The following is a 24,125-nucleotide window of genomic DNA, read 5'->3' as shown; positions in this document are numbered from 1 at the left end:
TTTAGAGGAGCACTCTTTGGCAGACAAGCTCCTCACACCATAGATGTAACGACCTTCAGCCGCTGCGACAAAGCAATTAACGCAGCAGGAGAGAAACCACAGACCTGAGTTCATGTCTCACCGCTTTAGAAACAAGGGGTTTATTTCTCACTACGCCGCGGAGTTCCCAACAAGTTACGTTCAGCACTTGTTGGGATAGTCTTGTTTTAACTTGTTCACCCGAACAAGACTGAAAACAGACGTAGTTACAGACTTAACCATGGCAGAGGATCCGTTTGACTTGGAAGTATCTCTGCAGCTTTGACACAGGTGACCAGCCAAGGACAGCCTACAGACCTCAAGCACCTTCCGTTATCTGCCAGCCTGGATTTCAGTTTAATTCAGTTTGGGTTAAAAATGTTAAATCAGCATAAAACCACTCTACTGGAAACAGTGCCCCCCGCCCCCCCGGCCCAGGCTCAACACACCAGGGTTAAAACACACGCTGTTGATTTTTTGCAACCCATCACTTCTGGCTGTCATTTTTTTGCGCTACGCGTTTCAGCCTTATTGCTCTTGGCAGAACCAGACCATACACCAGTTTCCTCCGCTGCCGTCTGCAGTGACATTTCGCTTCTATTCATGTTGATGGACAGGTATTTAGAGGCTCCTGGCAAATGCCTATTTCCCTTCAAATACGTCAGCTTTTTAGCGATTTCAAGGAAAAATAAATATGCACGTGAGTGACCCAGTCATATCTCCTGGAGTTTGAATGAGTTCTAAACTGCTATGAATGGAAAAACATGCAAGTTAAAACAGGGAGATGTTAACCACCCTACTCAGTCTGTGATTTTTTTTTTTTTTTTTTTTTTGATTCAAGATCAGGTTATATGGAACAACTGCAGCGTAACTGAAGCCCTTAGCCATGGGAAACACTTGCTTTTTTTTTCCCAGCTAATAAAATGAAGTCATTGCTTATGAAAAACAGCAAACATCTTACAAGTGGGTTTCAGGAATCTGAGCATCACCTCAAGAAAAGCCCTGGCAGCAGAGGTACATGTGCCAAACAACAGCAAGAAGCCTGAATTTTTTAAAAAATCCCCTTAATCAAAAGTTCATCTGTGACGTTTTGCATTTTTTGTCATTTTGCAACGCCACCAAACTGCTCTTGATTTCCCTGCAACTTCCCGGCGGCTTTGCTAGCAAACGGGGTGCCGAACACTGGCAAAAGTGCCGGATTGCGTATGATTTTTCCATGTTAACCAGGGTTACACAGGATCTGAAGTCCAGTGAAATAAACACACGGGCTCCTCCGCCGATCCGGGCTTACCGCAGGGTCCGATTCACCCGGAGGTGTCACTAAGGGCAAGTTCAATATTAACCCAGGTTGGACCCAGTAAGGCTCCAGGGTGTGGATCGTTACTGGTACTAAAGCAGGGAGCAGGGACTTCATCTCTTCTTCCTAGCCCAGAGGCAAACCCATCGCTATTTTGCCTCTTCTCCAACTTTCACTTTCCTACCTGTAAAGCAGGAATAACAAACGCACCTGTTGGAAATGGTGGAAGATACACAGCTGGAGCAGCCCCTCTCTGCGGGTCACCTGCTGGTCCCCAAGCCCCCACTGGGTCTCCATGGCCCCTTCCCACCCATTTCTGCCCTCGCTGGTGCCACCATCCAGCCAGGCTGGTCTGTGGATCCCGGAATGGAGGGACCACGGTGACATCAGCCTTCTGGCAGGCACGCAGCCCCCGGCACGCTGATCCCTCTCTCCTGTTACTCGCCCAGGGGAGGAATTTGGAGACAGCAACACATGGAGAATGTGGTGAGTATTTCCACGGCCTGGAAAATGGCGGGGGGGGGCACAACACACCACTTCCCACTTGCCCCAGCAGTGTGCTCAGAGAGGATTTGGAGGTTAAGGTAGTTAGAAATCTCCTTATTTATACAGGAAATTTTAAAAGCAGTCGCTTTAATTAAAGAAAAAACAATTCTATGAAAAAAAAAAAATCCCTGCTGCATGTTTAAATCAGCACAACCAGAAGTGAGGATGCGGAGGCACTGTGAATTATTTCCACCCTCCGCAGCCACAGTTTGGGGACGTTTCCTCATCCCAGAGGGCATCACCATCTGCACAGAAGCGCTGGCAGAAGCAATGTCACCCGATGGCCCACTCGCTGCTGGACATGCGAGCAGAGCCAGGGACAGCCCTGCAGAAGAGACCAGCGACCTGCCCGAGGTAGGGACTACATCTGTCCCACCGTCCCCGAGTGCTTTGCTAGTTAAAGAACCTAAAACAGATCAAAAAAAACCCAACACCACCACATTCAACAAATCCTTACTGTTCTTTCCTGGAAATCTCCCGTGTTTCAGTTCCTGTATTGAACAAAAGGTCCGAGTTATCCCAGCACTGGTCTCAAAAAAGTAAGGCATGAGTTTCACTTCTCAGCTGAGCCTTTGCAGCTCCCCATAGCCCGAGGGGGCTGAGTAACATCGGCTTGATGCAGACCCACACCGCACCTCCAGCTGGGAAAAACCCACCCAGACAAGTGCTATTGCTAACAAACCCTTCCAAGTACTGTCCTCTCCAGCAGCAGGCCCGCAAGTTTTGTGCTATTAACCACAAAATAGAAGGAAAAAAACAAAAAAAAAACCCAAAACAACCCCAAACCAACAAACAAAGCGCATTTCTTACAGCCATCAGTCCAAAAGAATTGCTAAAGCAGTCCTGGCAGTTTTCAAACCTGAATGGGAGTCCTGAAGCTACTTCACCAGAAGAGGCTGAGACCCACCACCCCGCGCAGCATCGGCACCGCTGCCCCGACCTGCGCGGCACCAGCTCCAAGTTTCCCGGAGCACAAAACCCTGCAGAAGTTCCCTGCTCCGCCGATACCCACGCGTGCCCCCGAAATCCACAGCCCCTCTGGGGCATCCCGGCAAACCGAGCCCCAAAGGGGCAACGAGCCACCGACCTCCGGAGCGGCACGGCTTTCCCTGGAGTCAGCCGGGAGGCGTGACGGATCCAGCTACATGCTGAAATTGTGGGAGAAGCGGCTCCAGCGCCTCGTCTGCTCCTCAGCGGGATTAGAGATTTCAATCCCCAGACGTTAGGAGGGGTGAGGAAGGGGAGGGAGAGGAGGGGGAGAGGGGCCGCGGTCCCTCCACCTCCCTCGCGCGCGGAGAGCGAGAGACGGCTTCTACGGAAAACTGCAAAGGGCTTTCCGTGGCTTTGCTAACTCGATGCTAAATATACATCCCAGAAGCTGCACACTGGGTTCCTAGAGATCAGCAACAAGTGGTGGCTCCCGCCCACCGTCACGCTCCCAGGGATGAGGTCAGTCCGGCCCCATCCACATCCCATCAAGTATTTTTTAAAGCCCAGCGTTCGCGCTGCAGGCAAATTACGCTGCATTTCTTTAAGGAAACGAAGCACATCTGCAAGTTTTGCAAGGCCAGAGGCTGAATCATGAACTAAAACTCAACAGTGCTGCAGACTTCCCAGCTGTGGGATACAGCCCTGGAACTCCATCGGTATGTGGTCCCCAGCCCCGGGAGCGCCTGGGAGAGCCGCCCAGCTCCGCGCCAAAGCTTTTTCGGAAAGATTTTTGTCCTTGTTGCCAGGAGTGGAACAACTGACAGTGTCATTTCTTGTTACAAATTGAGGCCAGATTTTCAGCCGCATCTCGTGTCAGCATCAGTCTCCCGTTGCAACAGAGCGAGCTGCAAGAAACATGTAGTTGGTAGGAAACACAGGCAACTTTGAAAGGGTTAACTCAAATAGGAAAAAGAAATTTAAAAAATCATAGTTTCTTAATATTTGTGCACACCAAAGAAACATTTGGTCGTTCATCACCATTTTGCTTTATAATCTAGTTCAAGTGTTTAAAAGCATCACTGTATAGAGGGCAAAGGATGCCACCAAAAGGAATCACTTAAAAAGGAGCAGTTTTCACTAAAAGAGGAAGAGTTGTCACTGCCCTACATGTAAACACCACAAATTACCTTTTCTGTAATTCCTATTGGATCTCAGTAATTGCTCAGATTTGCTACAGTTTAATTTAAAACCAGGAGGAGATGAGAAAGGAAAGAGCACAGATCTCCTGCACCTCACTTTCAGGGAATTCGGATCCAGAGCTCAAATTCGTGCTCCATTTATGTCAGAAAAATCTGGAGCTGCTTCCCGTGCTTACGTCCAGGCTGTTGCGTTCTGGCCTACCTTTCCCACAGTGCCCACGCGATGCTGCGGTCTCCTGGCTTTGTCTGACTGTAGTTCAAGGCCAACACCATGGATTAAACCTCAGGGCCACCACAGACACCCAAGCCCTCCCTGAACGGCAACGCAAACCAGAATTTAAAAAGCAAAAAGGCAGACGGATGCTGCTTTGCTTATGCACTGAATGGCGTGAAACAACAGCTGTGAGCACACTGATAAATGGCTTAAAAGATGGTCTGGTTTCACTTAGGGGCTGGAAGGACCCCAATAGATTATCAACACAAACATCTTGCTTGGACCATGTTCCAGGAACGCTGTGCTCCAAGTAGTCCTCTTAGCTCTGCACCAGCATTGGGGAGCACACATCCTCTTGTACCAGGGGAAAAAAAAAAGGCAGTCAGCAGTAATGCAACAACTAAGACACCAGATTGTCCAAAAAAAAGTCAGCTCCCACCTTAACACAAATCAAAATGACTGTTCATTTGGTTTGGGTTTTTTTGTTTGTTTAAGACTTGGTTGGTGGCCAAAAGAGCCGCGCTGAGGGAGCTGCCCTAAGCAGGAGTGCTGGCACGCATCGCAGCATCGTAGGCTGATCTCGAGCAGGATGCTCCATGAACTGGAAAGCAAGGAACCTCCCCAGTTTCTTGTTATTACCTGTTACTCTATATTTAGCTCACTCTCAGGGTAGTCTGCATGTGAGTCTTCAGCGTTGCCTGCAAACACAGCCATCTTGGGAGCAGCAGGGCCCAGGGGGGCTGGATTTTGGCAGCTTTCACTCATTTCTGTTCCCTCCCAGAGTCAAACTCAGACTATGACACATTCCATTTTGGGGAGACACTGTTTAGGGTCTCTCCCTTCCCCCACTGTCTCCTGTCACTAGGTTGGGAGCAGCCTGTGACGTTTGGGACCTCTGCCTGGCTCCACGCCGAGGTGAAGCTGGTTAATGAAATGAAGTATTATTAGAGGGTGGAGACACGGAAGTCTCATCTTTTCAAGAACCAGTTGAGAAGAACAACCAGTCCTGGCTGTGAGCGTGGCCAAGCCAAGAGAGTAGCAGAGACCTTAGACTTTCTTTACAAGGAGGCACACATCACTGTATTCGTTTCCTTATTTTCTTGACAGAGGCAATGGTGCAGCTTACTGGACCATCTGGAAAGCATGTTGTGCTCTTGGTGGACTGCACAGCCAACTCAGAGGAGCTCAGGCGCACTCACTTGCTCGGTACCAGACTTCTTGCTGCTTCCCAGCTCATACCACCTGCCCTACAGCTTGGCTGGGTGAACGGCTTGTTCTAAAGCTTGGCTTCGTGACCTGTTGAACTCTCCCACCAGCGTTACAAAGGAGCTCGGGACCTCTCAAGATCAGGTAGAGCCAAACATTCCAACAACGTCAGAATGTGAGGCTTTTCCATTAGAATGTATTTATTTGAAAATATATTAAAATGCCTGGCTAACGTTTCACAGTGAATGGTCAAAGCCTGGTCCCTCCCCACAGTCCCCCCTTGCTTAGTGGAGCGTCCTGCCTTTCCCAACAGCGGTGGGATGAGACTCCTCCCCTCATTCAATGGCTTCCATGACTTCCAGCACGAGGGTTCGTGGTCCTGTCATGATGAGGCTGCTGATGGTCTGATAGTCCAGATGCAAAACATACATACCGTTCACCGAGAAAACAAACTGGCACACCTGCAAGGAGAGGAAGGGCAGGTTACCTTCAGCCCATGTCTTCAGGGCAGCTTCTGCCCGTGGCTGACTCGAGCCAGAGGCTGCAGTACAACTTGCTGCAAAATCCTGCAAACCCTAAAGCTCCACTCCATAAGCTGCACTAATAATCACTGCGCTCCCATCGCTGCATCATAAAAAAAGGGACCGAAGGGATTTAGGCTGTGAGCTAACAGAGGGAAAGGAAAAAAAAAAAAGAAAAAAAGGCTCGTTTATGAGCAGTGGTTCATTTCACAGACGGAAATGAGGCACAATATTAACATCTAGCAATTTGGTGGCAAATGAGATTAGGTAAGGAGAAATTAACTGGGCTCTTGAGTAAATGAAACAAACTCATCCATCCCCTTCCAAGCCTGCCTGAAGCAAACAAGGAGTCACACTCTGCCTCTGAAGAATCCAATTATTTCAAATATCCGTGTGACTTTAGAGTTAAATCAGCTGGTAGAAATCAGTCCCTCGCTGCTGGGGGGTTTATAGAGAACTGTGAAACTCAACATCTATTTCATTCACACCTGAAACTCTACACACAAAGCCCATACATGCCTGGGTGTAAAACCAGTCTCAAGACCTCGGTTCATTTCACCTGAGCTGGAAATACTGGAAGTTACCTGAAGGATCAAACCAAGGCACCAGTCTAAGGTTGTTAAGCTTTCATGTACATGGAAAATAGCTCCACACAGAACTACATTGTTAAGAGCAAGAAACACAAATTGCATTACATCTCAGGAGCTGTGAGAACAGGTGATTCAGGATAAAGTTCTGCTCCTTCCCTGCTTCACTGGGGTTATATACACTCACTGGAGCTGAACTGGGAATTCTCTGCTTTGTTTTTAGCAGCTCAAACAGTTTCAGCAGCTCCAAAGTCTGCCACAGGGAGACAGCTTAGTTTGGACAGAGGTTTTTTTTTCATTTTTTAGCTGCCCACAGCCCATGTGCTGCTCTGGGAAAAGGCAAATCCATCACCGTGCAGCCACGCACAGCGCGCTTTGCCTGCGGAGAGCATCCTTCCCTCCGCCTCTTCCAGAGCTCCACAGGCCCACTCGCTCAGACTCATGTCCACTGCAGGAGCTGAGATTATCATGGAAGATAAAAAAAAAAAAGCCCCAAAAAGCTCAAACAGGACATAAGTTCTGCCTCCTGTTAAGCCACCACGAGTAAGAAGTACCTTCATCCCGGCAGCAGCTGCAGGTCCTCCTGGGTCCACTGCCTGGATGTGACAAGGTCTTCCTCCTCGGACCACAAACCCCCAGCCCACAGCATCCCCCACAATCTACGAGCAGAACAAAAGGGTTTGAAAAAGCAAGGAACAGGCTGGATAGAGGAGATGCAATGGTTCTAGTGAGAGGGAGAGCTCTGCTCATCGTCCTAATCTGTCATGGGTGGGAGAGGCAGGGCTGTGCACCAAGTGAGATGCAGAACCACAGAATAACTTCTCTCTGCAAAGCTGCTTTCTGATTAATATTCCCTGCCAGCACGTGCAGAAGAGTGAAGCATGAAATCGCAGTGCAAGGCATGCACCAAGAGCGTGCTGAGAACACTTCCAGAGCACGCACACGGTGCCTTTCCCTTGGCACAGAAGAGCATTTCCAGGGTGGAAGTAGCCACTCAACTTCTCGCCCTCCTCTCAGCCTGCCAGAGCAGTTTGCTGCAATACTGTGGCCATCTGATGTGACTAAAAGAGAAAAGGAATTCCCAAAGGACTTTGCACATTACCCATATAGATAAATAACAGCAACTGCAGAGCTAAGCAGAAGGAAATGAGCCATGAGAGGCCCAGGCTGGCAGAGTTGAAGGGCAGGGCAAGAGCATTCAGGAGGAGAACAAACAGCACGTCCTCATACATGCCACGCTGATCACCAGCTTTAGTTTTTCTTGCTCCTTCCCACCGATTTCTACAGCACAGTTAATTCAGGCACCTGATCCACAGCTTTTAGGTGACCACCTCGTGTCAAGCCAGTACAGGAAGACAGCCCCCGCGCTTCCCAAACTGGGCACCGTGAGATTCCCCTTTCAAAGGTGGGCAGGAAAAGGCTGAGAAGTTTTACACAAAAATAAAAAAGTGCGACAGGATCTGCAGGGCCGGTCCTACAGCTTTAGAAATAATCAGAGAAGCAAAACCCCAAAACGCAGGTTTTCTGCAGCATCTTTGACAACATCTTTGTCCCCATCCCTGGATGTGTTTAAGAATAGGGTGGATGATCTACTTGGGGATATGGTTTAATGGGGATTAGGGATGGTTGGACTCGATGATCTCTAAGGTCTTTTCCAACCTAGAAATCTATGAAATCTATGAATCTATGAATCTTGGAGATTTTTGCAGTGTGTTCATTTTCTCCATGAAAAAAAGCCCATCCAAAGAAAGGGGAGAGCAGCCCTCAGATGCTCCCGGTTCAGTGCTGCTCCATCAGATGCTGATGGATCATATAAACATATCCGATCCGCATCAGGAACCTGAAAGATGCACAAAGCCACGCATGAAGGTGACATCTGTGTGTCTCAGCTGTCACAAGGCTTGACTGATTCTACAGTATGTATGGAGCTGGATGAAACATAAGTGGGAGTTTTTCTGTCCAAGAAACATTCTCTTTCCTGATCTACCTCTTTGATATACATTAAACTAAAGCAGAAGCTGCACACATTTTCACCCACAACCATATCTGAAGACATCGACCCACTGACACCAACAGAGAGCCGTGATGATGTGACATGTAATCAAAGGTTCAACACACAGAGGTCAGAGCAGCACCCAGAAAGCTACCAGAGAGCAGTCGGGGAGCTCAGCACCATCAGGGTAGCAACACCATTCGCAATGGTCACTTACAGTTAGGGTTTTCTTGATGTAGGGGGCCCCAGGGGACAGAAGCTCTTCGTTGGTGACGGGTCTCTTTAACACTAGAGCAGAAGGTGACAGATCCTATCAGAATCAACAGTTTTGTACAGTAAAGTGCATAACGAGGCATCCTGGGGATTACCATGGGTTGGAGAACACGTTAGAACCAGCCACAGGTGCTGCACACAGAAATCTTTGTGCTTATCTCAATGTTTTTCAAAACACTTGCCCAACTTTTCAAACCAAGACTCAGAGGTGAGGCTGACCCTCTCCTCTTGCAAGCCACCAAGCTCAGAGTGGATGGGTTTGGACCTGCGCCTTGAGCTAGCCCGTGCCCTGAAGGACTACATGAACCCCATACAACGACAGGGCGATGCAGAAGCCCAGACCTGATTTGGGGTTGCACTCAGCCACAGGAGGGAACACCAACGCAGGAGTCGTGCTGAAGTAGGGGTTGGAGTTTCCAGCGAGGGAAGTGATGCTGCTCCTTCGAACTGCTGAGACAATTTTGATCTCCTTGTTGGTCTGGACTGAAAGAGGCAGAAATAACAATTACCTGAGGAAGGAACAGACTAGTTTAAAATAACAAACCTCCCTCAACAGCCTGATCCACAGCTGAAAGGTAAGCTTCCACTGAAGATGGCGTTTGAACCATTTCTTGAGAAAGAATAAAACTAGCTTCAAAGAAGGACCAAGATCTGAGTTGGTGGTAAGTTGAGGTTTTCTCCTGGGACGGGGAGCTGTGATAGAGACTGCAACTGCATCATAACATCAACCATGAACCAGTGGGACGGGTGATCACTTCATACAATGCCTGGAGGAATACCCTACGCTCTGCTCAAGCAACACCCTCAGCTCTGGGATACTCTGGTAACATAATCCTTGCTTTCCCACCCCTCCACCAATACATCCACAGTTACCAGAGAGAAAGCTGGTGTTGCCTGGGTCCGGGTTGAGCTTGCGAAGGCAGAAGGGGCTGTCCGGGCTCTCGGACAGGGTGCGAGAAGAATTCTCATTGAGTAACTCTGTGAGACGACGCCTCCGCCGAAAGTTGATCCAGAACTGGTAGAGGATGTCACTGTCAAAGAAGTGATGCCTGTTGGAGACTAGGAGAGAACAGGGGAGGAGGGAGAGGCTGAAGGGGTGTGAAAAACACATAGCAAATATACTGAGAACACCAGATGAACTGCTTTTAATGCCTCTGTCTTCTATTGCAGTTTTTCTAACTGTTTCAAAACACTGCTTGCAGGGCAGGAGGAACAGCAGGGCCACCTCCCCAGGAGTAGCCATCTCCCATGGGTGCACCACCGAGCCACAGCCCTCTACCTGTCCCAAGACACTCAGAGGACTCCATGTCTTCTGAACTGAAAGTTTAATTCCTGCAGATGGTTACGATCTCCAGCCAACATTACATCCTCACAACCCAGCCCTCCAAACCCAGGGGTGGACCCCAGTCCTGCGGCCGGAGGCTTTGAAGAACTGAAGAGCAACAGCTCAGATTTCAGCTCAAAGCCTTTGCGGGTGGCGGAAGATTGCTCCGATTTCAAAGGTCACCAGCTCCAAACATAGAACTAAAAGGCCCCATTGCTATCTCCAAGTGGGCACTTGACCAGCACTTGTTGCACGACATGAATAGGGATTTGTTCCTGGCAGAGCCCTCACAGCTATGCTCATCTCTTGCCTTCCATCCCGGCTCCAGCCGGACCCTCGCTCACCGTGCTGAATGATCCCATGCTCCAGCAGCACCCGGCCCAGCTCCACCGCTTCCTTTCGGTTCTCCACCTCTCCCTCCTGAACAAGCCAGTCGATCATCTCACGGCCCAGGAAAGTCCTCTGATACTTCACCGAGTTCTCCTCTCTCACCTTCAGAATTGACTCTTCCACGCTCACCAGCCTGGCACAGAGGTGGGACAAGGCTGCCGTGACGCCGTACGGCCCCGCCGTCCCAGCGGGACCTGCAGCCGACGCACGGCCAAGAGAAGCCGGCAAAGCGTTACAGCCAAAACCTCGCTGCCTGGGAGCGGTGGGGTGGGAGGGAGGAACACAGGAAGCCTTGGAAGTCTTCATCGCAGCGGAGGAAGCAGCTTTAGCGAAATCAGTTCAGCTGCAACCTTGGCTAAAGACAGCAGGGCAAAGCCAAGCAAAGAGCCGGACACGTGCACCAACTGGCGGATGGTCCGAAGTGATGGAGAAGGCGCGTTTCGGCCAACGCACGTTCAGCTTGCAGCATGTGCGAGAGCCGAATCCAGCGTGTCCACGAGAGGGTGCAGCGGGCTCAGGCGCGGCGGAGGCTCTGCCCGGTCCCACGGCCACCGCTGCCCAGCAAAAGCAAAGCAGAAGGGATGCACGTCTGCCAGAGGGACGGGGAGACACCTGAAGTCACCCCCCCCGCCCGGCTGAAGGACTTCTCCTTCAGTGCCCCTTGGGGAATCTGATTGCCAGGGGTTGAGGATGGAGGAGATGTGAAGAGGCCGGTAGAGGAAAGAGGTCCAGAGGGTGGTCTGGGGTTGAACCCAGTCTAACAAAACAGCTTGCGAGGTGCCTGGGAAAGATGGCTTGGATTTAGAACCAGAAACCAGCAACGCAAAGAAAACTAAATGCTTGGAGGTGGAAGGTGTTTCCTTTACTGTCTGAGGATCAGTTTTCCTGTTACAAATTTTGCAAATAGGTTAAGGGAGGTGCAGGGATCCAGACCCACGAGGGCCCTGAAATCCTATACCCCCACTGATTTTGGTGGGACAGAAGTCTTAACAGTGCTGGTGGAAGCAGCTCACCCAGGGAGGCTGGGGGAGCGCCCACCCAGCAACCCTGCCCGTATCCATCCCGGGAGCACCCAAACTGCAGACTGGACCTCAGCGCTTCCCTGGAGCACCCGAAAGCATCCGTGGTTCGGAGTACAGCTCCGCTTGTCCTGCAGCTGTGCAAAGGCTCCGGAAAACAGCGTTTCCCGATGCTACAGCACAGGGCACAGAGAAGGGGGAGAAAAGGCAGCAGCAGCCGTGGCTCCCGGCTGCAGGACCATCAGCGAGGGCAGGCGGCAGAGCCCACTCCCCGCACCTCTTGCTGGGAGCTGTTTTGCAAAGGAAGGACTCACGTACTTCTCATACAGGCTCTGCCCTCTCATGAACACCTTCACGTCCTTGCTCAGCGGGAAGGTCCCGTCGTCCTTGCGGAAGCGGTACAGCAGTTTGGCATCCTTGTAGTCGGCGTGCTCGTCGCAGACTGAAAGGAGTTCAGAGCAGGGATGTCAGCGCTGCGGCGGCTGTCAGTCCCTGCGGGACAGACGGACAGAGCTGCACAGGGCAGGCTCAGCAGGCTGTTATCTCCAGGCTAAAAGCTACGGGGGGGTTGCATGCGATGTCCTTGGAATGAACTGGGAAAATGTTTTTGTTATTATTTAAATGTTGGTAGTTTGGTTCAGACTAAAAGAAAACAAACAGAATTGTCTCAATCAGCGCTTTTTTTTTTTTTTTTTTTTTCCAGAAAGCTGCTGCCACATGTAGGCAGACTTGGAGGACAGCAGGAAAAACTCACACTGCCTCCAAACCCCCATTAAATCACCTCTGTCCCTGTCAAAACCATTTGTAAGATAAAACGTATGATGACACCAATTATTCCACACCATTTTGTGCCAACCCTCATTTGCATGGCAAACTGACCTCAAGAGAGAAATTTTTCTTCAAAGCCAGGTGCAGACAACTGGAATAATTGAATCTGTAGGAAAAGCCTCACTTTCATGTTTATCTTGGGAATGTGCACGCAGTCTGTAAGTGCATGGCTGTTAAGTGCACGCAACATTTAGCAGGTAAATATTTGGGATACAGCTGTGAGATAAACTTCCCTGCAACAGATTCCTAGACTGCAAGTCAAAACAAAAACCCAAAAAACCAACACAGTCCAGCTGCCAAATCAGTCAGCCTGCCTTTCTGCAGGTCCATTCATCTGAAGCAAGAAGGAGAAACTTCAGCAGTAAAAAAAAGAGTAAAGAATATGCCCAGAAAATGAAGAAAATTCACCAAAGGGAGAAAAAAATCTGCAAATATTTCCTTACTAAAGTAATGTAATCCAATAGAGTGAAATTCAAAAGTCATAAAATACTTCACTCTTGTCCATTCTTCTGCACAGACTGGTAAAACTTCGTTCCCCTTTTGGGGAGCAGCTCAATGCTAAAAACTGTCAGATTATCCAGAGTTCATCATTCCTCCTGAGCTGCTGTCTTGGTGTGCAACCAGGATGCTAAAGCCCACCAGCAGGAAGGCAGATCCAGCAGGTCGGTTGAAAAGGTGAAAGTTTGCATCTTAACAATTCCAAGCAGCAACCGTTCAGATGTCATTGCGATGGGAATTAAACACAAAACCTCACAGGGCTGTGCTCATAGAAAACCAAAGCATTTTTGCTGTTTGAAGACCAATCTCAACGTGTTTCCAGCATGTAATAGAATAACAGCTCAAATCACACCAGACCATTACGAGGCAGCACAGAAAATGATCTTCATGAGCTAATTACCATCTCCTGGATCCCAGCGGAGAAGAGGGCAAAGAGTTTAGACAGACAATTGCAAAGCACTTAGCACAGTCCTGCAGTTAACAGGCAGCCCCGTTTCCATAGGACTAACAACAATTCATGGTGATAAGGCAAGTTGGAAAGTCAGCTTCTGTGTCCTGCCAGGAATTGCCACGGAAGCAGGAGGGACGCGGCCGCGATAAGCAATCAAAAGAGCAGTGGTACCCAGCGCTGCACAGGTTTAATTAACTAATGGGTTTATTTGAAACTGTTGGCTGGGGAGATGGAAAAATAATCAGTTTTAAGTGTTAATGGTTAACTGCGAGCTCAGTGCTTCAGCTGCGTGCTTCTGTGATAAAGCACAGCAGCAGTTTATTTGCATTCAAGGCAGCTTAATACAAAGGGCATTAACCTCAGCAAGGAGCAGGTGGGAACAGAGTGCTTGCCTTGCGGTGGTCCAAGGCAGATATTTCTGGGCCCTAGAGAAGAGGGGGAGGAGAGGGCTGAATTTGGTATGGTTGTCATCTGCTGCTGTCCCCTCAGCTTCACCCTCTTGTGACAAAGCACCACCCAGCTCCGGGTTACCATAGCTCACGTCCCAAAAACTTGGAAGCAAGAGAGCCCAGCCAAGAGTCAGCAGCTCAGCCACAGCCCTTCCCACCAAGGGCAGTGGTCTCCCAGGCCTGCTTGAAAATCCAGGACTTTTGCTCCTGATTGGGCCTGAAAATCACATGGAGAGAAGCGGCTCTTTGCTAATATGGAGCACTTGGTTTGTGTTGTTTTATCAGGATCAAGGACTGGACCTTGGGGACGGCTCTGCAGCTCAGGGACACGCACAGACCACAGTACATGACCCGAGTCGATCCAAAACTGCTGAAAGTTCCAAATAATTTTAAAAAAGAACAAAGCCTTAATACTAAGTGCTGGGCTTGAGCACCAGGATGCTGTTTTCCCCCCTTTCCTTTTTCCTTTTTTTTTTTTCCTCTCCTTTTAACAGGTTCGATGGACAAACCTTTGAAATGGCATCACTTCATTCCCAAGGGAGGCATTCCTACAGGATTACTTCAGCCCCAGGTTCACAGGAACTGGATGACTTTTTACTTCGGGTGGTGTGGACTCCACACCTCTACTTGTCCCACCCCAGCACGGATGGGGAAACTGAGGAACACTGGGCCCTTACAGTATAAAAAATGAATTTTCCTGTAGATGTGAAGCAGGTGTTACCATTCAGCTCCCACTTCTGCACGACACAAACATGAGCTAGACCAGCTTGTGTAAAAACATCCACCACCAGCTGCCACTGCAATTGCTGTTGGGCAATACAAGTCAGGCATCACTGAACTTGCTTTCAAATAAGAGGCACTTCAGATGCTGTTTCACCAGTGCCCAGCCCAACTCCCTTTTCTGCAGGGCAGGGAACTGGCACATCCCCAAAAGCAATGCAGCTTCACTCGGATCCAGCCCCACACAGCCTCATGCCTGCCCATCACCTCCCAGCTCCTCTGTAGGAGGGTCACGAACAGGGACCTGACCGTGCTTCCACATCCTGGGCTGAGGGACACAACGTGGTGACCAGACACACAGCCACCTCCCTGGGGAGGCTCAGCAGGTAGCAGAGAAACCCACACACCATGATGGATGATGTAATGGTCCATCAGCTTCTGCATGAGGCGGATGCCCGTCTCTCGGTCCGGTGCTTCTTTGTGGTCAATCAGCCAGTCCGTGAGCTCCTTCGCCACGAAGCAGTTTGGGTACGTTCGGAGGTGGTAACGTCTGTCCTTAATGAGCTTCCCATCATGGAGGCGAAGCCTAGAGAGAAAGACAGCCACTGAGCTTCGCTGGTGCTACAGGGGAATTTGGGTCTAACAGCCCAGCGTCTGCCCAGCCTGGAGAAACCACTGATGATTTGAGACTTCTGGCAAGCACCCAGCGACCCATAAATTCAACCAAACCTCTTTGCCTTCCAAGACTGTGTCAGTCAATCCTAAGCAGCCCCTCCATCATCCCCTTCTCTCCTCCTATCACTACTCACATTATATAATTACCTGCACCAGACTCAGTCTGAACCATACGTGTCTTCTTGTTCTAAACGAGCCTTTAAATAATACACAGCAGCAAATCGAAGCTTGTGAAGAAGGGCCAAAACACAGCAAAAAAAAAAAAAAAAAAAGTATTACATATATTTGTCATCTCGGTGCCATTCTGTGTTGAGTTCTCCTTCCCATAACCATGAAAGCAGGAATGTAGCTGCTCCCAGGACAAAGTCTTAAGTCTCAGTCAAACAGCAACTACCCTATCCTGAAAAACCTGACGTTATGGCCAGGCTGTGACTCTGATGGAAAGATACATATGGGAGAAGGTTACTCAGGTGAGCATGGCTTTGACTTTTAAAAGGACCTTAACAACTGAGCAAGCCACAAGGCACAGAGATCTTATGTGTTCAAGCCAAAGCCAACCCAACTTGGCAGCAGATCTGTTCAGGCACCAAATTTTGCCCTGTAGTCATGACTGTTCCCAAAATACTAACCCTGGAAAACGGCCAGTGCATGTAGCAAACTCAGAGGGGAGATGTTTAACTAATATCTTCTCTTTAACTTCAGGATATTTCTGGTTTGAAAAATATTCATTTCAATTCACAGTTTTGCCTTGGGCCAGCATATTTTACAAAGGTATTAGTCACTGCAGCCCTTTTGTTTATTGAATGCCTCACGTTCTTTTGTTCTTTTTGAAGAAGTCATGCGTACGCCTCATCATGTTGGACAACAGTTTCAGGCACCATACGAGAAGTTTTAAATATCCTGAAAATTTATCAGATAATAAAGGATTATCCTATATTGTAGGACTGACAAATACCAGGGTTTCAAAAGCCTTTAGGCAAAATCTTTTGTTGGAAGAAGAACTAGTAATTAATTGTTGTCATTAATGCTCAGGGTACTATGAGCTAACATAATTCTTAACAGACATTTTCGGACCTTCCTGGTAACTAAAACACTAAACCACAGATTCACACAGAACCAGTTCCTGGCCTTGCCTTTGACTGGCCTCCCTCAGATACTGAGGTCTATATTCAGAATTTTACTCTCTTTACTTGGCAGGCTCATTCCCACAAGTGGCCAGCAGTCATTCTGCACATGGATTTCATCTGAAGAGAACAGTCCACAGGCAGCTGCCTGCCCTTTTTAGAGTTTTTAGCTTTTTCCTTCCTTTATTTCACGGTCCACTGTCAAAATGCAATCAGACCCAGGCAGCAGCAACCGCAAACAGAGAGGCTCCCCACCCGACATCCCTCTGCTGCAGGAGAGGACAAGTAGTCATTTTTATGTGCTTGCTTTCCTTAGTACTCAGCAAGTGGGATGCCACTTTAGAGGCATGTCTGGTAGAGATAAGAAATGTTTAACCAAGGGTACTCTATTGCTATCAAGAGTCTGCAGGAGTCTATAAAGACATATATATATATATATATATATTTGTATACTTATATCTACACACACACACATATATTTACCCACTATAACACATGGACCATAATCACACAAGGCCTGAATGGAAACTGGTTGGGAGAATACTGTTTCCCCTATAGGTCTTTTTTTATCACAATTCAGAACACCGCAGAAAATACATGGATCTTGGAGGTGGGGGGAGTGGGAAGAAAAAAGATTTTCAGCAAATGTTACTATTAAAACCTAGGATTTAAAAAAAAAAATAAAATACACTTATTCTGAAACTATTATACTGGGAATAGTTGCCAGGATAGGATTTAAGTGGTATTTAAGCACCTCTGGAGCAGCAGTACCTTGGACTTTTTGGGGCTGTTTTAAGCTTATTTTAAGTTTGTGACAAATTTGCCCTCCTGCCTGCAGACCCAGGGCAGCGGAAGCTGCACAGCTCCGATGTCCTTGCAGCCTTTTCACTTTCCTCTTTTTTACTGTTTCCCATCAGCTAGGAGGAGAAAAAGCCTGTCCTTCAGACACAGAAGGACGTGACACCGTGTCTTCGAACAGCTCAGCTGACACCCTCTATAAACCACTCCACGCACGATGTTGCAAAAACAAAGCCAGTGAAACTACGAGTGGCTTATAATCATGCTTCCAGATAAAAAAAAAAAAATAAGGAAGGATGTGTAATGTGTTATTATGAGTTTTCTAGATGCCAAAAGCTACCCCATGTACACATGAAGGGAAAAAAAAAAAAAGGCAGAATAATGCAATGATAAAATGCTCGCTGGAACAGGAGAGTCAACTTAGGAAACCCTCCTGGCTTGGCAGCCGGCGCTGCGGGTAGGCTGCGTTGGGCAACCCCATTGTTTCTTTGTCAAGGTCACTACAAAGACATCATTATTCATCCCATGTAACCTTGTTGAAAGGCAGATCCAAGCAGTGTAAATAGAAGGGGGGGGGGGGAAACAACAAACCAAACAAAGTAAACAAAAATCACAACCCAAACCTCTAGGGAATCAAAAGTTGAAGCCACTTCAGCTGTTACAAACACAACTTCCCTGCTCCTCCAGCGGGCCATTACGGATGTCCGCTGCTGGAGAGCGACCCAAGGAGCTTCTCGCTTGGTTACTTCTGTGTGGTTCCCATTTCACTCAACTGCAGAACCAAGAGTCTAAATCAGGGGCTTACATTGAAGCAAAGGGATTTCTTGTGATGGAAAAGGTGCTACTTTTACTGTCTCGCAGTCACACAGCCAGAGCAATCCCTAAAGCCATAGCTATTCCGCACCGAGAACTCGTACGTGCCCACACGGAGTGGGAACATCTCCCCGGGATGCTCTGCATCACCTTCTGCCCCTGTAAACAGACCTTGAGCAGCTCAAATGCCAAGGTGGATCTTCCAAGGAGATTAACTCCAGTTCACATTCCCACAGCCCTTAAGTACAAACAAATGGCCCTGGATGGAAAGATGCGTCACCCAAAGGCTATTTTCTGTTCCTATCTTTACAGGAAAAAAAAAACAAAACACACCAAAACCAAATCCAAACCAAACAAACAATCAAAAAACCAAACAAGCAACTAAGCGCTCAGCAAAAGGCAGCAACAGCCACAACAGCATCTCTGCAAAATAGCTGCTGGAGAGGCACATTCAGGCAAAACAACCGAACAGGCTCAGCAAAACCCAGTTTGCTGCCCTCCCAGTCTGCAAAAGCACCAGTAGGTCCTAGGGGAGAGGGGGAAGCTTCACACACCTGTGGCAGCCCAACGTTTTATTTTCCTACTTGTATTTAAATGTATGTATAGGAAAACAAAACTTAAAGAGAAATCCCTGAAAGCACAAGTCTACTTCCCAGTCCTCACTTTCCCTCATGCTAAGAATTTAATAATCAGCTTTTTAAGGTCATTCTGAATAACACTCACCCAGCAACTGCCACCTCAAGCAGCATCCCATGGCTCCTCCATGAAGACATCCTCACTTCAAGAGATCCGAGTTCAACAGAGAACCACCAAATCTCCTGTGGACCCAAGATTTTTGGCCAGGAATACAAATTCTGGTGTGTTCAGCTACACACCTTTAAATGCATCCAATTTCCAGAGCGTCAAAGTACGAGCACTTTATTTAACAGAATCTCAATTTGACTATCCAAATAAAACACTCAGCACCTTTGAAAATTTTGGGCAGTGGCTGAAATCACAATTTTGTTCTTCATAGGAGAAAACTTTCCTTCTCCTCTCACTTTTTCTACCCACGTCATAGATTTACCAAGCATATTTTATGTTTAAGAGTGGTTAATGCAGCTCAACAGAGTTCTTAGAGAACAGCTGGTCCACTTGGCCATGAGGAATACCCAGAAGAGAGGGCACAGGACTTGTCTGTACCTGAGAAACTCAGATTACAGCAGGGTGTGAACTCAAAGCCCTTCCAGAATATCTCTGTGCAGATAAGCCATTTGCTGCAATTAGAAATGACTAATTGGGCATCTCTGACAGGGTACCACCCAGGAACACACGACGCCCAGTAAAACCAGTGTGATTTTCATGTCAGTTTATGTGTCTAAAACAGTGAGACCGACAGCAGGAGATGTGAGGAATGAGTCCAACAGAGCAGCCCACTCAAACTCAAGACCAAGACATCAGTAGAAATTATTATCTTCATCTTTTTGATGGGGAGAGACTCGAGACCCAAAACTCCTCTTCCCCCTCCATGGACTGGAAGGCAGCATCCCAGCAGGAGCGAAGGGACCCTGGCAGACAGACAGCCCAATGCACAGCATCCACCCTCCCCTCGATTCCTTTAGGATCTGTTTGGTTCCCGGCCATCCCCACAAAGCATCCCCTCACCCCTCGCTTGCGCGGCTATTTCTGGCGCTGAGAAACGCATCCTGACACTGAACAGACTCATCCCTCCGGCCAAACCAGACTCAGGGGGATTTGCAAACTTGCTGGGAAGCCAAGGAACTGTAAAGATGGAGCAAAGGTTTGTTTGGTTAAATACAACAGTGGGTAGGCAGGGCTGGACGTGGAGAATGGGGAAAGACAAATGTTTGAGATTTTATGTAGATACAACAGTGTTATTTGCTGATTGAGGCTAACAGAGTCAGGGCAGACCCGGAGGCTCCTCTACACGCTGCTTTATGCCTTGCCTGGAGGAGAGCAGGAGAGGACAATGTGGGCATTTAGCCCTGCCCCATCTGCTATTGCCTGAGGCATCATCCAGCCTCCGTGCCTCAGTTTCCCCATTGCTACTTATCTGACACCCGGCCCTTGGGAAGGCTCATATCACTAACTCCTCATCCGCCAGGCTGCAGGATCCCCAAAATACAAGAGACAGACCCAACGTGCTCTGTTCTGCATCACTCAATTCTCCATTCAGCTGGATGAGCCGCAGGGGAAGGAGGAGCCCAGCCACAGTCTGGTGTCCGTCTCTTCACCCTCCTCCCCGGGTTTTCACCCCATGCTGGCCAGCAGCTCCTTCCAGTCTTTCTCTGCTGGGAACAGGCTCCTGCCCAGACCAAGGCAGAAGGATGTGGCTGCTCTGTGCCAAGCCACCAGCAGAAAGACCCACCACTGTCTGCAGCGGGTAACTCTGGGGTCTGTCCTTGGTGTTCAGACCCATCACCCACAGAACACAGCTGGGGAAAAGAGCAGTTGTGCCGGATGAAATCTGCCCACTCTTCTCCATGCCACAAAGAGCTCGAGTGCCTCAAGAGCAGGTCAGGGACGTGAACCAGTCGAGGCTGCCCAAAGGCAGATCGGGTCTGCGCCCTGGGCTGCAATGTTTGCAAAGCAGCACGCGTCTCCCAGCATCGCGGTTTTAGCGTACGACAGCCTCCGAGGCGAGAGCCCTCACCCTGTCTCCCCTCGTGTGTGTGTTCCTGCTCCTCCTATCACCCCTTCCAGCAGAGATAACCTGCACCAGCTTCATCCTGCGGTAGCAAACTGGACAGGAGCAAGCAGTGCAAGATTGCAAGCTGCTGCGATGGGTTTGGTCTGAAAACTCTCAGATTTAGGGAGCTCCCTGAGCAGGAAACTCCAAGGCACTCCAGGTATGGAGGAGAGGGAGGGGGAAGGAAAAGATGAGTGCCCCCAAAAGTACTTATATTTTGGGGTTTCTATTTAACTTAATCCCAGTGGCACTAATGGCAAGTTCTTCCCTCCCTGCACAAACCTTACCTCCCTTCAGGGTTTAGCATCCTTTTTAAAGGCTCAGGGCATATTGACACTGACAACAAGGAGTGAAGTTTCCAGACGAATGTTGGGAGGAACAAAAGAATTGGCGTTACCAGTTTTCAGAAGAGCAGAAGAACATTTTTCAGAAGAACATTTGTACTATGCCTTTATCTTGCTTGTAAGAACTTGCGTAGTGTGCTGCCTAGTAGAAGGGCTCTGTTCACAAACAGATTCACTCTGTCCCCTTCTCCTCCTTACAGTCACAATCACCAAACAGTCCCAGATCTGATATATTCCTGTCCTGCAAAAGGCATGAGGAAAGCACATCATCCCCCTTGCACACACACTGATCAGTTTTAACACATGGCTTGATTATTATATTTTCTCTCTGAATACCTGATCCTCTCCTTTGGTCCAGGCTACAGGGTCCATTTTAAACCTCAGTCACTCCAAATGCGTAAAATACTGGAAATATAAATATGAATAAGCCTACCCTGCCCACGGGATGGAAAAAGTCATAACTTTATATCTCTTGCACAGAGTTATTGAAACAAGGCAAGTCACTCTTAGCTTTTCCCCATAAGAAAGTTAAGCTCTTTTCCAAAGCCTCCCTTACGATGCAGACCATAAATCCTGCAAGGGCAGAAAGGTTGATGCAGCCTCCACTCCCAACAGCAGCTCTCCCAGTCATTACCTAAGGAAAAAAATTAATTTCTGGAGCTAGAACAGTAATATTTGTGAAAGACAATAGACTGGAAGTGTGGCTAACCATCACTACATGGTTAAAACCCAGCCACTTTGGACATTGACTGTGTTTTTAAGATAGGGCCCTAATCCTGAGTTGGAAATTATCAGTCCTTCGTACAGTACAAATAATAAAGCTAAGGTTAACACGGCTCACTGAGAACTGACAACAGAGTGACACGTTGCTAATTTTAGGAACCTGATGCTAGCAAACTTGGGCTCTGGGTTCTTTACATTATTCAAGGATATTTTTCCTATTTTCCACTCACATTTGAAAACAAAACAGAATGGCTTTAGATACAAACAAGCAAACTCTGCTCAAGAGCTAGAAAAGCCTACAGTCGCACGCTTAGTAGCACGGGGGGGGTTCTAACCCTGGGTACACGAGGAACATGTTTTCTCAGCCACACGAGTTTTCTTGCGTGGCAGAACGTATCTCTGTCTTCATAAGAAATAACAAGCCAGAAGTTGCTCGAGAAGTGGCACTACAAACAGGCAGAAGTTTCCAAAAGTGACTTTCAAGAGAGGGAAGACCCTACATGTTGTTATGCAAAACAATTCAGGTGCACGGCACCCATGGGACCACCTCCCAGTCACCCCCGAAAGTCCGAATGCCCCCGGGAGGCATTGCTGTGCCCATCCAGCCAGGGACCTTGAGGAAGCTGCTCAGTGTCACCACATCAAGCTCTGGGCTTAAGGGAGAATGCAAAGGAATTAAAAAAAAAAAAACATGTTACCATCTAAAACCACCTGCCAGTCCCTTGGCACCTGGGGATGGAGGCAGGAGATGCCCAGCGGAGAGCGGCAGGACAAGGTAACGCGGGAAAGAACCGCTGATTTGGTGGGTGAGGGAAGCATCAGCAGATGCTTGGGAAGGGGAGACACTGGCACCTGGGAGGGGGAAAACACTTGCTCAAGGATAAAGCTTTGAGCCTCCTGCTACCGGGGCACAGCCCCAGGGCTGACCCTGGGCACAGCCCTGTGCCAGCCTGGAGAAAGGACCCATCACCTCCTACCTCAGCTGCTCTCCAGCGATCATCACCTCTGCCCGGTAGTGCTGCTCCGTGGCTTTCTTCCTCAGGCTGCAGCTCAGGCTCTCCATGCCGGCCCGGGGGCAGCGGGACGCGCCGGGGCCGTGCCCGCCCCATGGGATGCGGCTCTCGGGGGTGCCCGGCCCGGCCCCGACGTGCAGGTGGGCGGCTCCAGCCGCCCGCCTCTGCTTCCCTCCCCGGAGGAGGAGCCTCCTGCAGCCCCATCCCGGCTCCGCTCCATCCTCGGCCGCTCGTCTCCAGCCGGGGCCCCTCCGCAGCGGGCTGGGGGCCGTGTCCTTTCTGCTGGCTCGGTGGGAAGGACTCCAGCGGGCTCCGGGCGTTCTGGGGCTGTAGGATGAGTGGTTTGATAAGCAATAAGATGGAAAAAGCGCTTCCTTCCTTAGGCTGTAACTTTCCTGTGCAGGGTTCAAGATGTGCCGTTCCCAAACGCACAGCCTCAGGATGGGCGGCTTGATCCCAGCCTCTTCCCTGAAGGGTTTCCACCTCTGCCCGGAGTGGTCTGCATCCAACACCGTGGCCAACGCTTGCTAAAAAGTGGGCTCAGGGCAGCTTGAGCCCTTCCCCGTTGTAGCGACCATCACAGAGGCTGGACAGAGAAGCACAGGCTGTAATTAGCAAGGGCTGGCACTAATAAGTCTGGGACTCCACTGGTGCCAAGCTGGTTGCCTGTAGGGTGCTGCTAGCTTCAACCAGTAAAGTCTACCTCCAGGCACTGGAACCTGCCTCAGTTATTACCAGTCATTTCCAGTATTTGAGATATTTTCTGCAGGCCAGAGCTGATCTGAAAGTGATAGTGTTCAGCAAAGAAGTAGGCAGAGGAACTGGGATGTGGAGAGGGTTAATTACAACCGTCATTACCATCGGATGCATGCGTAATTATATTGCCATTAGTTAAAGCAGGAGTGAAAAACACTGGCTGGCATAAAGGACCATAGGACAGGATGCCAACAGGGCAGGACCCGCTTTCACAGCCCGCCTGCCGTCCGGGCTCACCTGTGCCACCGATGCCTTCCTTGCCTCTTCTGACCTCTCTCCCAAGAGCAAATCATTGAAACACTTTTGTCACCGAGTTCTGAGAAGTGAGATTTCAGATCGTGACAGCTGAGCTCCCGGGTTCCTAAGAGGTGGGTGCTGAAACATTTCAGAGAGGGGAACAGAGGCCTTGCAAGCTCTTCAGAGCCCAGGCTGGGGTGTAGAGCCCAGTAACACCCAGCTGCTGATACAGTCACTGACAAACACTGCCAATTATTGCCAAGTCAGGAGAGGACTTTCACACCATCCCAGGAGAGATCCCACTCTTGTGTCTGCTGTTCTGTAGGTGCCAAAGCACATCTTTACGAGGGCTGAGCTCGTGCCACGCAGCTCGTTCTTCAGGGCACAGTTGGCAGAATCACTTTGTTGAGGGTGCAAGTGCTGTTCGTCTCCTGTCCAGCAGCCACCTTCTCCTTGCTCAGATGGCTGTGAGCTTCGTTGACTTCAGCTG

At 49.1% G+C, this 24,125-nt stretch overlaps 1 protein-coding gene across 1 annotated transcript; it reads right to left on the bottom strand.

The window, feature by feature from the left end:
* Positions 1–5,588: 5,588 nt before the first annotated feature.
* On the bottom strand, positions 5,589–22,692 carry LOC104374833 (DEP domain-containing mTOR-interacting protein). The gene is made up of 9 exons (XM_009981044.2): positions 22,607–22,692; positions 14,871–15,049; positions 11,836–11,959; positions 10,453–10,631; positions 9,658–9,843; positions 9,127–9,267; positions 8,729–8,799; positions 7,073–7,177; positions 5,589–5,871 (listed from the first exon to the last, which is right to left on the bottom strand). Exons 1-9 carry the CDS (start codon positions 22,690–22,692, stop codon positions 5,746–5,748), a joined length of 1,197 nt encoding a protein of 398 aa, XP_009979346.2. The 3' UTR covers positions 5,589–5,745.
* Between the last annotated feature and the right edge of the window lie 1,433 nt (positions 22,693–24,125).

This window comes from Tauraco erythrolophus, chromosome 18, assembly GCF_009769465.1.
Source record: "Tauraco erythrolophus isolate bTauEry1 chromosome 18, bTauEry1.pri, whole genome shotgun sequence".
NCBI classification, from domain to species: Eukaryota; Metazoa; Chordata; class Aves; order Musophagiformes; family Musophagidae; genus Tauraco; species Tauraco erythrolophus.
The sequence above is the reverse complement of the archived record's forward strand: the minus strand, read 5'-3'. Positions and strand labels throughout refer to the sequence as shown.

Coding starts and splice junctions, on each gene's coding strand:
- LOC104374833 (XM_009981044.2), bottom strand. CDS start 22,692: ATGGAGAGCCTGAGCTGCAGCCTGAGGAAGAAAGCCACGGAGCAGCAC. Junction 15,050..22,606: donor ATCGCTGGAGAGCAGCTGAG/GTAGGAGGTGAT, acceptor CTTTCTCTCTAG/GCTTCGCCTCCATGATGGGA. Junction 8,800..9,126: donor TGAGTGCAACCCCAAATCAG/GTCTGGGCTTCT, acceptor CTTCTGCTCTAG/TGTTAAAGAGACCCGTCACC.